This window comes from Protopterus annectens, chromosome 1.part1 (assembly GCF_019279795.1).
Source record: "Protopterus annectens isolate FY-2018-M chromosome 1.part1, PAN1.0, whole genome shotgun sequence".
NCBI classification, from domain to species: domain Eukaryota; kingdom Metazoa; phylum Chordata; order Ceratodontiformes; family Protopteridae; genus Protopterus; species Protopterus annectens.
In genome coordinates this window covers 129,470,387-129,487,447 of record NC_056726.1, presented here as the reverse complement: position 1 = coordinate 129,487,447, position 17,061 = coordinate 129,470,387, and the positions used below count along the sequence as shown (strand labels likewise).

The window sequence follows — 17,061 nt, the reverse complement described above, 5'->3', positions numbered from 1 at the left end:
CAGCTTTGTTGTAGCTATTACCTCAGCACGCAGGGTCTCAGAACTACAGGCACTTATGGCAGTGGAACCTTTCATCATTTTTCATCAGGACAGGGTCTCCTTACGAACTAACCCTACCTTTATGCCAAAAGTAGTATCCAGTGTGGCTTTAAATCAGACCATTCATTTACCCACCTTTTATCCAAACCCCCAGAATAAAGGAGAAAGACTCCTTCACTCTTTGGGCATTCACAGACAGCTACATTACTATTTAGATAGGACAAAGACCTTCAGAAAAACTGACTAACTCTTTGTATCCTATGCTGCAGGTTCACAAAGAAAGGCCATTTCAAAACAGACCATCTCCAAATGGATAGCACATTGTATCCGCTTTTGCTACTCGCACCATGGGAAAGCAGTGCCTGTTAATATTAGGTCCCATTCTACCAGGGCTACAGCAGCCTTTCTCAGGGGGGTTTCAACCAAGGACATTCTGGAGGCAGCCACTTGGAGTTCAGTGCACACCTTTACTAAGCACTACCACCTTCCTTTATACTCAAAATCCAGAGCTGGTTTTGCCACTGCAGTGCTGCAGGGTATCCTAGCTTCGCCTAACCCGGTTTAGTACCAGCCACCCATCCATAGCTTAGGGATTCTACCCAAGTGTGGTGACTGCAGCAGTATAACACGATGAACATAGTACAGTTTTGTACCTACCATAAATGTAGATGTTCAAGTGTATATACTGCTGCAGTCCAGGTTACCCTCCCACCATCCCCTCTACATACCAGGGTGTTAGTTATAGCTCCATGTTAATCAGTCAGTTGGATGCATGTCTATATGGTGTATTTGCTAATAGTTAGTACTATTGTTTATCTTCTAAGGAATTTTTGCATAGCTTTTTGTTTTGCCTTCCTAGTTGGGGGCACCTGACATCTGGGGCAAGAAAAACTGAAGAAAATGGCGTTGGCTGCCTCTTTTATACCCCTGTCACTCTGACGTCAGGGAAGAAGCGACGACAGCCAATGCCGGACCAAGGCTTTGGGATTCGGCCGACTGCGGGACCGCCTGACTACAGGATAACCCAAGTGTGATGACTGCAGCAGTATATACACTCGAACATCTACATTTATGGTAGGTACAAAACTGTACTTTCCAACTGGTTAAAATCTTTTTTTAATATGACAAACAAAAGTTACAGGTTGAGCGCTTTCATCTACTATCCGTAGATTTCATCAGAACACTCATCTACTGTGTCAAGCCCATTTATACTGGTAAATTCCCACCCTAAATAAAACAAATAATTACTGTAAACTGTCACTGTTTTAAAAGAACATACACACATAAATGTCTGTGTGCACACGTACTTGTGTTCTAAAAGACATCTAAAATTCAAATACATTCATTCTATCTATACTCTATCCTACTGTGTCATAAACTAAGAATTATTGTAATATTCATACAGCATATTTGATAGATGAATAAATTGAGTAAAATGAACTATCGCTCCTAATTGAGTCGATCCTGATAGCAGCACTGATATATATACTCCCTGTATTTTTTCTTTACATGAATGCTGAATCTAAATCTTACTTGTAATGTTATATAGTTGTTCAGTAATAATAAGTGGTGACCATCTATCTATTGTAGTAAAATTGTCTACCAGCTAGTGTGTGCATGTATAGAGTTGATACTACAGAAATAATATGGTGAAAAGTTAAAATAAATTATATTATACCTTAATGAGGGGTTTGGTGGATATAAATTCATTTAATCCTGGGGGGCTAGCCGCATTTAACCTTATTTGCCATTTAATTTCTTTCTCCCCTACTATGGCTTTTATATTACCCCCTCTTGGATTACTCCTAACAACTTCCAATATAGCAAACTTGAAGGACTCGCATCCATTACTATCTTGTAAATGTCTGTATAAGGCATTGTTTTTGTCCTTTCCTTTGATACAGTAAAGATGATCATATATCCGATTTTTCAATCTTCTATCTGTTTTCCCAACATAATAACTAGGACATGAAATACATTTCCCCAAATATATTACATGTTGGGTCTGACAGTTCCCTCTATTAAATTTGATTGTACTCCTGATTCCATTCTCCAGACACATCTGTTTGTCTTCCAAGATGGCATGACATTGGTTACAATGCCCACATTTTGTAGTTCCTTCCAAATTCTCAATTGGGATGTCTCTCATATTGGATGTTTTAGATTCTATCATCCTTTTGATGTTCTTCCCTGCTTTGTACACAAATGTGGGTTTGTCATCAAGTCTGCTGTACACTGCTTCATCACTGGTTAATATATTCCAATTTTGTTGTATAGTGTACTTAATTTCACCAACAAATGGGCTGAACTCCAGTATATATGCCGTATATAATCCAGTGATGTCCAATTGGTTTTCCTTTGTGCCCTGAGTATTGGTTGTGTCACCCAGGAGGGGAACATATTTCTTCCCCCACTCTCTAGTCACATATCCTGTAATGTCATTAATTAAGTTGTCAGGATATCCCCTCTTCTTAAACAATTCACCAATAAATTTGATTTCCTTGACCATATCTTCCCTAAGTGTGGTCATTCTGGCTGCCCTGATACACTGCCCTTTGAGAATACGTCTTTTCTGGGTGTGGGGATGATTACTGGAGTATTCAAGATAGGAATTACAAAAAGTTTCTTTCCTGTAAATTCTAGACTGAAAACTGTACCCATCACTGAATATGTATGTGTCCAAATAATTTATACCCTTCCTATTAAAATTGTGAGTAAATTATCTTGAATACTCCAGTAATCTTCCCCACACCCAGAAAAGAAGTATTCTCAAAGGGCAGTGTATCAGGGCAGCCAGAATGACCACACTTAGGGAAGATATGGTCAAGGAAATCAAATTTATTGGTGAATTGTTTAAGAAGAGGGGATATCCTGACAACTTAATTTAACAGAGGTACTACAGTGACATGATTAAAATCACATTTCTTTTGTTTTTCTTTGAAATGTATAAAATGTTTTCAGAAGCAGACATAAAGAAGTCCCAAAAATAAGAAATTGGGAAGAGGAAAAATATAGAAAATTTTAAGAAGTCAGTAATTTCCAACCTTAAGCTCCAATGTTTCATTCTTTAGAGTAATTGGAACCATCTAGTATCATTCAACACATGGCAGATCTGTAATTCTTAATAGCCGATAAGCCTAATGTGGCCATTGCAAAGGAGTTGTTATCTGCTAGGAAGACCACCTATAAACAACAAACTCTTCTGTATTGTCTTCCTGTTTTTGACTAAAAATGCATTTTCTTACAAATATTTTATTTTTGTAAAAGAAGCCCCCAGGCAAAAACAGAAATTCGTATTAGTTTGCCTTCTTGAGCAACATATGTCTGTTTTTCATGTTGAAAATGTGAACATTTCACAGCTACCATTGAAGTTCCTTGATCCCAAAATAAAACATAAAGGAATCCAGTCTCCTTTATCCTCCAAAGAAGAGGATTTCTACATGGACTGTACTGAGTCCTCACAATACTGAGACTTGGATCAGAACACTGGGATACATCTTTACAGTTATCCCAAAGAGATCACATTTGCAGAGTTGATAAATTATTGGGCGAGTTATTTAACTAGCTGCTAGTGGCTCCTCTTATAGAAAAAAAAATGTTGCAGTGCAGTTGAGAGACTTTGTGTGCATGATCCTTTGTCTATTCCAAACATTTCAAGGCGTTATTAAAACTAAAATTCAGTATTTAGGCACCAGTACTGAAAAGTGCATACAGAGTACAAAGCACCAAAGGAAAGATGGGATCTGTACAACAAACATAAGGCAGACTCTTCCACCATTTCTTTTTCCTCCACATTTCAGTCTAGAAAATCTGTATCATTGGAAGCATTACCGTGGGATAGCTATTCATAATTGCTGAACAGGTAAGTGTGAAAAGTGTACACTTCCCGTAGCTTGGCAACAAATAACATCAAATCATATGACCCTTGAGATTATTTATCAGAGCACCATGCTGGGGCAGATAAAGGAGACTTTACAAAAACTCCAAGATTCTGATGACAAAGATATTTAAGAGAAAGGTCCGTGCTCTAAAATGCACCTGTGGTGCAGTGAATGAGTCTTCCAGGTCAGCCATGTCAGGTGTAGTGATGAAAAGACATGGGCAGCTCAGTATGGCACTTTATGTTGAAGAGTTCAAGTGTCAATTACTAGATGTTGAGTCACTAAGGATTTGTTTTTTGGTCAACCAACTGATGATATTTTGACAGCCTTAGAGAATAAACTACAAACAAAAAAAACGGATTTTTAAAGAAATTCACCTTGTTTTCACAACTCATTTTATAAGAAATTATCATACAGGTAAAAGTCGGTTTTATAGAAAAGAGTACACTTGTTCAGCAGTCTTATGGCCAGAAATAGGACTGATGTAGTTCCCATCTACCACAAGGTCAAAAGGGAAGGAACTGTTGTCAGCAAATATGTAAGTGACTACATGCAGCACCCCCACCCTCAGAGTAACTGTAGGTGGGTGTTAAACAATGTCTTAGGGTTGTGCAGTCCATTTTTTCTGTAGAAACAATAGCACCATTCAGTTCCTTGTGCCCCAGATGGATCATTAGCTGTTACAAAGGTGGTACAGTGGTTCTCTCCCCCTCAGACATCAAAGGCTGTTAGTCTGTTTCTTATCAGAGACAAATGTATTTCATGTGGTAACACCTCAGTAAGTACCTCTGGTTTCAGATAGTTCATCACCATTTTCAGTTTACATCCCTGCCATTTTGGCTGTTCACAGTCTGAGTGTTTACCTTATGTTTAGCTGTAGTATTTGCACAGGTAAGGAAACAAAACGTAACTTTCTTTCCATATTCGTTGATTGTGTAATTGTAGCTCAGTCCTAGAACTGCTGCTGCAACACATCACTGACCATCACTTTGCAGTCCTTAAGGATCAGAACAAAATACAGGGCATCACCCCTGACTCCTGCTACTTCAGTGACCTTTGCTTCCATACACTCTGTACAGATGAAGTTTTTGTCCTCTTTCAACATCAGGCTTTTACAGCAAACAAAGTGCCATAAAGAACTTAAGATTTATGTTTTCTTGCAGTCTGTGGTTCTTCATTCAGTATTTAAAATATGATGACCTTAGTGAGTTCATAGACATGACTGAAACCAGTCAACAAATTCCTTAGAAACTTGTTATTTTTCATCAATTAGTAAAGGAGTTTCTGTAGTAGGCAGATTCAGATGTAGTGACCAAAGGGATGCATGTAATTGATTTAACAGTAATTCTCCAGGTGAGAGCAAATTGTACAAATTATACTTTTGGAGCCCAGTTCATTTATTGGACAAAGCAGCTGGTCTCATGGTCTCTGCGACATTTTTTTTCACATAATTCTGAGAGAAATTATTTTTAGACCATTACAAGCTTTTCAAAATAACGTCTTTGTTGCCTTTGAATTGGTGCAAACAACACTATTGTTGCATAGTACGGCAAGATGGGGGGTAAGATATTTTCAGCTTTGCCAGGAGACCCTTTTGATCAGGAATTGTGCCATCTAGTGCAGTCTTTCAGCTGTAAATCCCACAGCCCTTTCGAATTGACTTCTGTCTTTTTGTCAGCATGCATAAAGCTCTTTATCATGTATGAGTGGAAAATGAATATGCATTTTCAGGACATTGTGCAGGAAAGGATGTTTCTCATGCTGATGGAATCTTACCTTACTTTATGCATGCCTTCCATTTCTTCTGATTCCCAAAGTATTTCTGAAAAATGAGGAGAGCGACTGTCTCATTCCTTCTTGGCCAAAGTAGCTGTGGTTCCTTCTTAATGAAACCAATCGGTCATCCTTCATGACTTTTGCTTCTACTCAAGTCTTTCCTGACTTCGCATTAAGACAGTATTCTACCTGCCAGTCTCAAAACACTGCACATCTCTGCTTGGAAGATAGAATTTTAATTTGTAGCAGTGACTAATTTTCCTTGCAGTTATTAGAAGTCCTGAAGTAAGCCAGAAGGTGTTCTGTAAGGACGTTTTACCTTCTGAAGTGGAATAGGTTTGCCTCTTGGACAACCACAGTGTCTAGGTCTTTTGAACTGTCCATTTCAAGGTCTTGAATTTACCTGAACCATCTCTTTCAGTCAAATTTAGCATATTTGTTCAGCAGAGAATGTCTACAGTTTGTGTACCATTTTACCATATATGTATAGATTTGCAGTTTCTACTTGAGGAACAGTTTTTTGTCATAGATGGCTAATTTGTTAAGGCCATTCTGAAGGGTGTCCTGCATTTTGTAAATGTTAACGTCATCTCTGTTTAAACCAGGTGATGGGTATCTTTCCTGGAAAAGCTTTTATAATTATACCTTGGGAAGAAAGATTTCAGAGTTGCAGGCTGTAATGTGAAAGCCATTTTACACAGCCTTTCTTAACAAAAAGGTGCATCTTAAGACTAATCTTTACATTATGCTCAGGATGGTCTCAACTGTTTCTTAACCAGTCCACTGAGCTCCTTGTCTTTTATCTATGCTACCAAAATAAAGGGGAGCATTTTTACATATGCTGGTTATGCATAGATAACTATGAGTGTACACCAGCAAAATTCATGCTTTTGGGAAAACAGATCAGCTTTTTGATCCTTAATAAGTACAGGTAATGCCTACTTGTAAGTAAACAAACCTTTTTTAGTTGCTGACCAACAGGATTGACTTTTTGTACAAGTGCAGTGAACTTTCGTAAGGCACTGTGCGAGCACATCCTAGTGCAGCAGCATCTTCATCAACTTATATTAGAGTTGTTTCTGCACAGGATATGCTAGAGTCTGCCACATAGACTACTGTCTGCATTTTCACCAGATACTGCAAGCTGAGTCGAGATGTTTTGGCTCTCCACTGTTACAGGGAATTGTACAACTGTCCACTTTCCAGGGGTAATAAACACTGCTTTGGATTTGACCCAAGTAATGATTTAGTGTTGTTGTGACCCTCTTCAGAGATGACAGGGTACTTAACCACAACAGTAGATCTTCAATGATAGTTCATTGTTATCAGTATTTTTTTTCTCCATACTTTAAGTCGATTTTGTATGTAGTTGCTGTTTTGTGGTTACTCTTTCTGTTTCTCACTTGATTCTAATTTGGCTCAGTATTAGGCATTTGTATGCCACAATCACACTTCATTAAGTACCTCCAGCCTCAAGGAACAGAAAGTGAGGGACAGGTTTTTTATATTTGAGCATCCTGCCCCTCCTGCATCAGTAGTTAATAAGTGTGGGGCCAGCACTGGTCCTTGTAGAAAAATAAAAGTAACTGAAAAATTCCAGCTGAGACACAGGAAACATGATAGGTAAAGCCTAATCCAGTGACTTACTGTTACAATGACATCTTCTTGAAGATGTTTTATTATGGCAATTGCTTTATACAGATGTACTTTTTCTCCGGGATGCCTAGAATTGTTATGGCTAGGCTTGTATAGGCCCTAGGGCTGATAGCCTAGTACAAACCTATGAATCTATGCCACCTACCGTCTTCCCAGACTTCTTTCTTCCTTTTGCTGGAATTGCTGTTATATGATCAGGCAGTGTTAAGTATATGCAAAACTCAAAATAGCTGTAATGTACGAAGCAACTTTATTTTCTGTAAACAAGTAAGAAAGATGTGGTGGCCTTATTTATGACTTTAAAATTGCATTATTCTGAAAATTGTTTAGGCACAAGTTTAACAGTTAAACTTGTAATTGAATGCTTACCTCATATGTGAATGTGCTGTGTCAAGTCTGTTGGTAATGACAGCAGTTAAGGTGTCTGAAAGTGCAGAAGTACTTGGTAAGTCATTTACAGCGCCATCATATGTTAACTGGCAGGGAGGCTGCTTGTAGTATTTATTTCTTTGTAGAAGAGCACAAGATCCAAAACTTCCTTACAGCCGCTGAGGCAGTGCATTGCAGTGCCTGTCAGTCTTGATGTGTTCATAAAAATAATCACTGCAGTTCTTAAGCACAAAAAAATGGACTTCTGTACAATTTAATCGGAGGAAAGTAGAAACCACCTTTGTGGACTTGTGATGTAGCAGTAGCTGATGGCGAAATTTAGCATGCTGTGTCCGTTGATTCTTGCTGGCCACCAAGCAACTTTTTTTGTTTGTGTTCTTTCTATAGACATTCTTATGCATCTGTAATCTTAGAAGATGATGATGATGATGATGATTATGATGAAGAAGATGAAGTTGAATGTCTGGATATGGCTATTGTGGACAGTAATGACACCACAGAACATAAAGATACACCTCCAGTTACACATGCAAACGAAACAGATAAAGACAGTGCAGTAAATGATAACATGGATGTCAGCCCTGTTGTTAGCAGTGTTATGCAGTTGCACAAAACATCAGATCTCACTTCAGAGGATCCTGTGACTATGATGGATTCAATTCTGAAAGAAAGTGGAATAATTTCACAGAACATTAATCTTCTTGGCAAGTATGTAACTTCTCTCTATCCCCGACCCGATGAGGTACAAATGTTTAATTTCACTGTGTGTACAGTACAGGAAAAATGATGTGCTGCATACTTGACACAATAATGACAGTTTACTGCCACTTGTTAAAAAATTGCTGTTATGTAAATATGTGGAAAAGTAGTTTAAAATGTACTCTAGCTGCACAGCATGCTTTCACCATCAAAGGAAAATTAAACCTAAGATTGGAGCTAAAAATAAAGCTTTCAGAGTAACATTTTCTAATACTTGTATATGCTGTTTACCAGGATTTCAAAACCACTGGGTTTTAAAAATTCTTGTACTTGTGGTGGCTGTCTCAGGATGGCATAGTATGTGTACACACACACACACACACACACACACACACACGATTTTTACGAGATACCCATATTAATTGGTCAAAGTCTACACTGAAGTCTGCTTATTCATTAGCATGCAGTCTTCTGTGAGGATAGATGTTATAAACACAGTTCTTAGAGTATCCAGTAGTGGTAATTAGATTCCTTAAGCCCTTACAAGAGATTAAAAATGTATATGTTTATAGATCCATTAAGTGTGTGTGTATTTTATACAGACAGCTGCAGAGCAGTGTGTGTATTCCACCCCCCTTTTTTTTTTTTTTTTTTTTACTTCATGCTTGCCAACCATCGAGTCTCCCCTTAATTAGGTAGTATCCATTTGTTCGTTGGTTCTGGGTATTCTGCCTGGAGATGAGGTGAGAGTTGTCTGGTGGGGGTAATCAGGCAACTATGAAGATGATTGGTGCTGTCGCCAGCAATTCATAAATGACGACTATTTGAATAGCCTAACTTCACCTCCTGAGTGGGGAGGGGACATGCAAACTGCGTCACAACTGTGGCCCTCAGTGCCCTCCCCTTGAGAATACATGCTTTCATACATTCATTATGATGCCTACCACCCCTCAGTGGCTTGGTCACTTAACACCTGGTTCAGTCTGCCCTTCCTCTTGCAGATAGTGTGTATGGTCAGCTGCACCCTCCCTCCCACCCCCTAGCATGGGACAGCCTGTCTACTCTGCCATTGCTATCAACTGCCTAAGATGCCAATCAAACTTTGGTTGCCTGGGACATAGTCAACTTTATCTCTATGCCACCACATCTGGCATATTTATAGAGATCTACATAATGTCTGTTGTGGTTGTATGGAAATGGTATTCCTTCATAATTGCTGTTGGTGATTTTATTTTTAGTTAAGAGATTAAAAATTAAATATTGTACAGATGAGTAAAATTAAACATTATATAGATGAGTAATAAAACTTGAAAGTGAATGCTTGAGACAGTGAAGATTAACTCTAAAGGTAAGAATAATTTTTTAACATAATTTTTTTTAGCATTTGTTTACTGGAAAGTTCGACTGTGACAGTGCCTATTTTCATTGGAGGCCTGGGGAGAAATGCTCCAGATGCATGTCTTTGGGAAGTAGGAGGAAAACGGAGCACCCGGAGAAAACCCAAGTGAACACAGGGAGGACATGCAGACTCTGCACAGAAGGCACAACAGCCGAGAATCAAAATGGCGATCCTCTTGCTGTGAGGTGACAAAGCTAACCGCTGCACCACTGCGCTGCCCAGTAAATAAATTATACTGGGCAAAATTTGCTATCAGCTATGCATTGTAAACCAAACTAAGGGAGGAGGTGGAAGATCTTAAAGCCACCTATCATCAGTGACTCCTTCAAGCCACCTTGTTAATAGGTTCCAAAAATATGGGCTTGAATAGGCAAAGGCCCAAATCCCAGATGACTCCAGCCACATCTTGAAGTCCTTAACAGTGTCATGGAGGAGATCATAATGTACGAGAAAGATGATACCGTGTAAATTTTTGAAGCTGTAGTGGGGGGAACTCATGTAAAGCTAATTGGACACTAAAGGTTTTTAAGATTTACATACTCTTAACTGGTAACTAGAGTAATATGTCAATATCAGGAACCCTCTGTAAATAGCCAGGTTGCAGTTTTGCACCATTTGAAGGTAGAGTTTACAGTTGGATAGCCTCCGATACAAAAAGTTGAAATTGTCCAAGCTAGAAGAAGCAAGGTGTGTATTGCCACTGGAAAGATCATCAGATAGAATTAGCTACTTTCCAGGAGTACTATTGTTTAGCTGGAAACAAGAAGACTTGACAGCAGCTGACACCTTATCCTTGAATGTAGGCCTGTTGTCAAGATTAACCACAAAGGTATACACTTCTGACAAGAATTCCATTCTTTCACATCTGTGAGTTTGCAGCAAAAGAATGGAGTGTAAGAGTCTGGAATAGTAGTATTATTAGCATTGGTTACCATCTTGGAGATTTTTTAATATAGAGCATCTGGTTTTGAATGCAGTTCAAATTAACAGCAAGATTGTTAACTTTAAGCATAGTGCCTTAAGGGAAGAAGAGGTATGTATGCATGTCATCAGCATAATGATAATGCTGCATATCTCACCCCTGAGTAATGTCACCCATTTGGATCTTGTACACCGAAAACAGCAAAGAACTCCAAATTTACCCCCTGTGGAACCCCACAGATGAGAGAGCATGATAAAGAAGAGTTGATACCAGAAACCACCATCAGTGATTGACTGGGCAAGTAGGGAGCAAACCAGTCAAAGACCAACTTGAGAGACTGCAGTAATACTGCAAGTGATTCTGAAGAGTCCCTTATTCCATATTGCCAAATGCTGACAAGATATCAAGTAAAATAGACTGTAGTAGTACCTCATTTGATTCTGCAGCACTTCTGTAAGAGTATTTTTTATTAAAATTTTCATCAGACAGACAGTACATTTATGTAATTAAAATTGTCATTGTTTTAAAGATCAAGAGAAACATGATCACATTTTCTTCCATTTTAGCTTATATATTCTCATATTGTGTAAAAATAAATAAACTGTGCCATTTCTTTAAAAAATTACTTGTACTGTTTCCTTCTCTTTCCGTTTCTTGTTATGTAAGAGTATTCTGTGTCTGTCTCTTCAAATGTGCCATATTGTATAAATGGTAGTACATACTTTTTCTTTCTCATTCTTTTTATACTGCACAAAGAGGGGCCATAAGCTGATCCTGGGAATTGTAGGCCCATAAGCTTGACTAGCCTCATCTGCAAGGCCATGGAAAGAATCATCATGAACCTTATTAACAAAAATGTAGGTAATCTCCAAACTCTGGACCCAACCCAGTTTGGATTCATTAAAGGTAGATCATACCTGTTAAACATGGTTGACTTCCTCGAGAAAGTCACCAAGACCCTAGGTGAGGAAAAGATGGTGCATACTGCCTGTCTTGACCTAGCTAAGGCATTTGACACAATCCCCCACTCAGGTTTTATAGATAAACTCTCCCAGTTTGGAATTGACCCTTACATTACCAGATGGGTATCCAGTTGGCTCACCGACAGGACACATACTCTGAGTGGGTGACTTCACCACTAGCAAAAGACCAGTCACCAGTGGCATACTTCAGGGTTCTCTGCTGGACCCTTTACTGTTCAGAATGTATTTCTCAGAAGACCAGGCAAACTTGGACGGCCTGTGGCTGACCAAGTTCTCTGACGACTGCAAATTGCGAGAAATCATTGAGTCCATCAGTGGTGTTAATATACTACAGACAGGGTTAATGCAGACAAATGACTGGTGCCAAAGCCATGGATTAAAGCCGAATGCAAAAAAATGCATTATTCCCTTGGGGAAAGCTGGCCTCCTTGCTAATTACATTATAGACAGCACTCCCCTAAGTGTAGACCCAATGGTACATGATCTGGGTACTCTGGTTGATAGCAGTCTGAACTTTGAGCACCACATATCCACAGTAGTAAGGAGATCATTTTATGTGACGCATCTTATAAGAAAAGGTATCGCATCTCAATCTAAGGATGTTAAAATTCTTATACTCTATCCTCATCAGATAATTAATTGAATACATTGCTCTCTCTCGCATGTACCTCACCAGACACCTGCAACAGTTGGAGAGACCACAGAAGTTTCTCACCAAGAAATTACAGGGTACACGAAGCAAGTCTTACACAGAGACTGAAAGCCCTGTCTCCTACAGGTTGGTAAGGGGTGACCTGTGCCTGGCTTACAGGGCAGCCTCTGACTTGGCCCTGATGGAAATGCTGCACATTCGTAAAATAAACTGCACGAGGGTCACTTGCTCCAGGGATATTAACCTAGCCTCTGACATGAACAGGTCATGCTGGAGAGATAGGTACTTCTCCCAGAGACTGCCACTTCTCCGGAACAAGCTTCCAATTCATGTGAAATAGAGTCCCTCCCTGGCCCTCCTCAAATGCAATCTAGATCAGTGGATGGGTGATTGCAAATTCAATCCTGGGGTAGTGCCAATGTTCATCCTGGACAATGGAAGTCTGTATTAATTACCATAGACTCTTACCTGCAGATGACTGCAAACTAGGAGTCATAATCGAAACCCCTAACGATGTGGACATCCTACAAAAGGGCCTCACTGAGACAGATGCCTGGTGTCAAAGCCATGGGCTCAAGCTCAATGCCAAAAAGTGCATTGTCATCCCCTTTTGTAAAAACTCTGTACCCATGAACTACAACATAGGCGGTAGTATACTTAACACCGAAAGTGTGATAAGAGACCTTGGGACACAGGTGGACAGTAGTTTCTCCTTTGATAATCCCATCACCACAGTAGTCAGGAAATCCTTCTATGTGGCACAGCTCATCACAAAAGGTTTCTCATCCAGAAAAAGAGAGGTCATTGTTCCCCTCTACTCTCACTCATAAGACGCATTATAGAGTACAACGCCCCTTTTGGTATGTACTTCACAAGACATCTACAACAACTGGAAAGGCCGCAGAAATACCTCACAAAGAGGATTACCGGCCTCAAACAGATGTCCTACGCAGACCGTCTCAAAAAACTCCAGCTTTACTCCGTCACATATCGCCTACTCAGAGATGATCTCTGCCTAACATACAAAGCTATGTCAAACCCAGAGCTGTTAGACATGCTCCACTTAAAGAAATCCCAATCCCTCTGAGCTACACGCTCTAGGGACCTAAACCTTGTCACCACAATAAACAGAACATGCCGGAGGGATAGATTCCTGTCCCAGAGACTTCCCATACTCTGGAGTAAACTGCCTGTCTATATCAAAGCAAGCTCAACATTAGCACTCTTCAAGAAAAATCTTGACTGGATGGGAAATAGGAAATTCACCCCGGGGATCCACCTCTGTGGCTCTGCTCGACAGTGGCACAGGAAAATAATTTTCTTGGGTGGCAAAAGCCAGGGTACCTTTTTGGCTGGGCTTCTATAGGTCCCAGGGCCGATAGCCTAGTACCTACCTATGAACCTCTGTGAACCTCACTCACCTAGCCACCAACAGTTGGGGCAACTCGGGATAAATATGCCTAGGCTTATAAAGGCTCTAGGGCAGTTAGCCTGGTAATCTCCTATGAACCTATTCATGCATAATTATATGTAACAGAACTTCTTTTTTTTTCAAAACAGGTTTATTGTTTTAACATACAAGAGAAATATCATAACAATTTTATACAAGTAATTAAAAATAGATATGATTATAACATTCAACAAAACAACTAAAGTGTTTACAAAGACATCCACTACAATCAGATCAATTAATTAAACTAAAATACCATGCTATTGAAATTAGGATTTTTTTAACAAATTTTGTAAATTATCCCATACAATATAATAAGATGTTTTTCTAGTTGTTCTTGACCTAATTGTGTTTATTTCCATATGGCACACTATATTCATAACATTTTTAAATTCATTGAACGAAGGAGGTGCATCTGAAATCCAATTTCTGGTTATTATTTTCCTAGCCACTGCTAGAATAGACCATAACAAGGGAAGCTTAACCTTTTTAACACTTTGAGGTACAGGTGTGTTGAATAATATAAGAGATTTAGAAATAATGAAATTATCTGTAAAACGAGCCTGCAAAAATTCATTAACTGACTTCCAGTATTCTTTCAATTTTATACAGTCATAAAACATATGAGCCCAGTCAGCATTAATTTCTACATTACATCTCTTACATAGATTATCTTTATTATTTATTTTATTCATCATCAAAGGTGTATAAAAGATCTATGTAAAATGTCCATGTATAAAGTCTCCAGACAATGGAAGACGTAGTTCTATAGGCAGATTCCAATATATATTGTTTATCTTGTTGATTTGGTGGGTCCCCATTAATAGAAGTGAAATAATTCCAGTATGTATCTACACTGTAAAAAGTTTCTTGTCTGATAATTTTATGTATGTATGAAAGTTTACCTTTATCAGAAACTTTATGTTGTAAATTTAATATCAAGTAATCAGTCAGTGTTGGAATAGATTCTTTAACTGTTATAGACATTAGATCTATTCTATCAATGAGATGATGTCCTTCATGGATGCATCTGCAGTCATAACAAGTGGGTTGTCCTGTCGTCAGGCAGCCCTGCACCTCAGTCTTTCTTGCAAGCAGAAGCTGTTGGTCGGTCGGATCCAGAGATTACTTCTGTCAGAAAAAGTTAACAATTGTTTAACCTGGAAACAAATACCTCATAAAGATTTCCACTACTGTCTGCCTTGTTTACAGCCTGTTCGCCTGTTGCAGAACAGTTTTCGGTTCTGATTTTAAACTGCTCAAAGTACAGCTGAACCTATTCTTACAACTGAGGCCCCTGCTACAACTCTTGAATCGACCTCAGAAATTTTACCCACTACGGTGGTTGACTTATCAGACACCATCCCTTGGATGTCTCTACCCCAGCACGTGGTGCTGCTAGGCCTCCAGCTGCCATGTCCATTAAGGCCTTCGCCAGGCTAAAGCAGCCAAGACTACTAAAACAGTGCCTGTTAAACCCCCATCCAGGCCCTCTAGTTCTCAAATGCTTTCTTTGGCAGAAGATTTAATTTCTTTAATTAGAGGATCTCAATCTCACCCAGACAGGGCCTCTCAGCCCCCAGAGAAGAGGCAGAGCCCCTGAGCCAGTGTCTTCTGATGATTCTGCTGATGAATCAGACATAACTGACCAGCCTGAGGCTCCTTCTCCAATTTTGAAGATTCTGATGCTGAAGAATCCATTCCAGCTGCTTCCCCACCAGAAGAATTCTCCTTTGAAACCTTGCATGCCATGCGAGAACAGTTCCAATGGCAGCAACAGGATTTTTCAGACTCCAGAAAAGACTTAGGACCTTTCTGCACCTCCCACAGCACAGGCCCTTAGCTATACCTCCTGTTCTCCTGTGGTGGATGATGCTTTCAATGATGTTTGCCCCTGCCAAACCAGACAGATTTTACAGGGTGCCAGATACTCATCACCACCTTTACAAGGCCCCACTTGCAGACCCAGAAACTATATCCCAGGGTCCCACCACAGCTAAAACCCTATTCCTTCTGAAAGGGAAGCAAGGTCACTAGACAGATGGGGTAAAAGGTCTACACTTCAGCTACTCTCTCAGCTAGAGCTTTAAACTGTCAGTTTCACATGATACAATACCAAGAGTTTATGCTTGATCAGTTAACTAAAAACTAACTACTGATGAATCTCTTGATAAGAAATATGTATTAGAGATGGTAAATAACATACAACAGGTTAGCAACCATTCCTTAAAATGTGGCTATGATGCACTGGAGGCTTCATTTAGATCAGCCATGACAGGCACAGTGATAAGAAGGCATGCATGGCTAAAGGAACAAGCTTTACCGGATCATGTTAAAGCTAAGTTGCTAGATGCTCCTATGGACAAGACAAGTTTGTTTGGTACACCTGCCCAGCAGGTTATGAAGAAAATGGAAGAAAAGGCAAAATCTGTTCAAACTGTTAAAGATTTCTTGCAGGTTCAACCCCCAAGGTTTAGCAGGAACTGGCCTGCCAAAAATTGGTCCTTTCCTGACTCCACAAAATTTCAAAGGGGCAGAAATAGCCAGAGGCAGAAACCAATCCAGAGGAGGTGCCACAGTGGCAAGGTAGCAGCAGAGGCACAGACACAGCCACTGCCACTACATCAGCACAACCGCAGTGACTTAAAACAAATAGCAGCCCCTCTAGGCGGAAAGTTAACCTTATTTTCAAAGAACTGGCACTACATAACAAAAGACAAGTGGATTTTACAAACCATAGATCAAGGTTACCGGTTTCACTTCCACACTTTACCAGTCAAAAGAGGAATGCCAAATCTACCTCCAAATCAAAAACAGCCAGATAATGGAGTTAGCAAACATGAGAGCTGTGGAAAGAGTGCCAACAGCAGAACAAGGAAAGGGTTCTACTCCAGACTATTCCTAGTTCCAAGAAAGGCGATCTGTCCACCTTAAATACATACATCATTGTCCCAAAATTCAAAATGCTGACCCTACAGCAACTTCTTCCCATGCTGGGCAAGGAGTCTTGGCTGGTAACTCTAGATCTCAAGGAGGCATACCTGCACCCATTCGACCAATCTGCAGAAGATACCTCAGATTTCTTGCAGGATCAGAGCACTATCAATTCTCAGCATTGCCCTTTGGCTTATCTACTGCCCAGAGTATTCACAAAATGCCTGGCATCATTGCAGACTACAGGGAATACAAATTTACCCATACCTGGACGACTGCC

General features: G+C 39.7%; 1 protein-coding gene across 2 annotated transcripts in view; it reads left to right on the top strand.

The window, feature by feature from the left end:
• Positions 1-17,061, top strand: part of HSF2 (heat shock transcription factor 2) — a 912,698-nt gene that overhangs the window by 575,336 nt on the left and 320,301 nt on the right. Inside the window, exon 9 of one of the 2 annotated variants that reach the window (XM_044073756.1) lies at positions 8,130-8,450. The exons of the other annotated variant lie outside the window; for it this stretch is intronic. Coding sequence (XP_043929691.1) covers positions 8,130-8,450 — 321 coding nt within the window. The remainder of the gene's footprint in view (positions 1-8,129; positions 8,451-17,061) is intronic. 2 annotated transcript variants of the gene reach the window in all.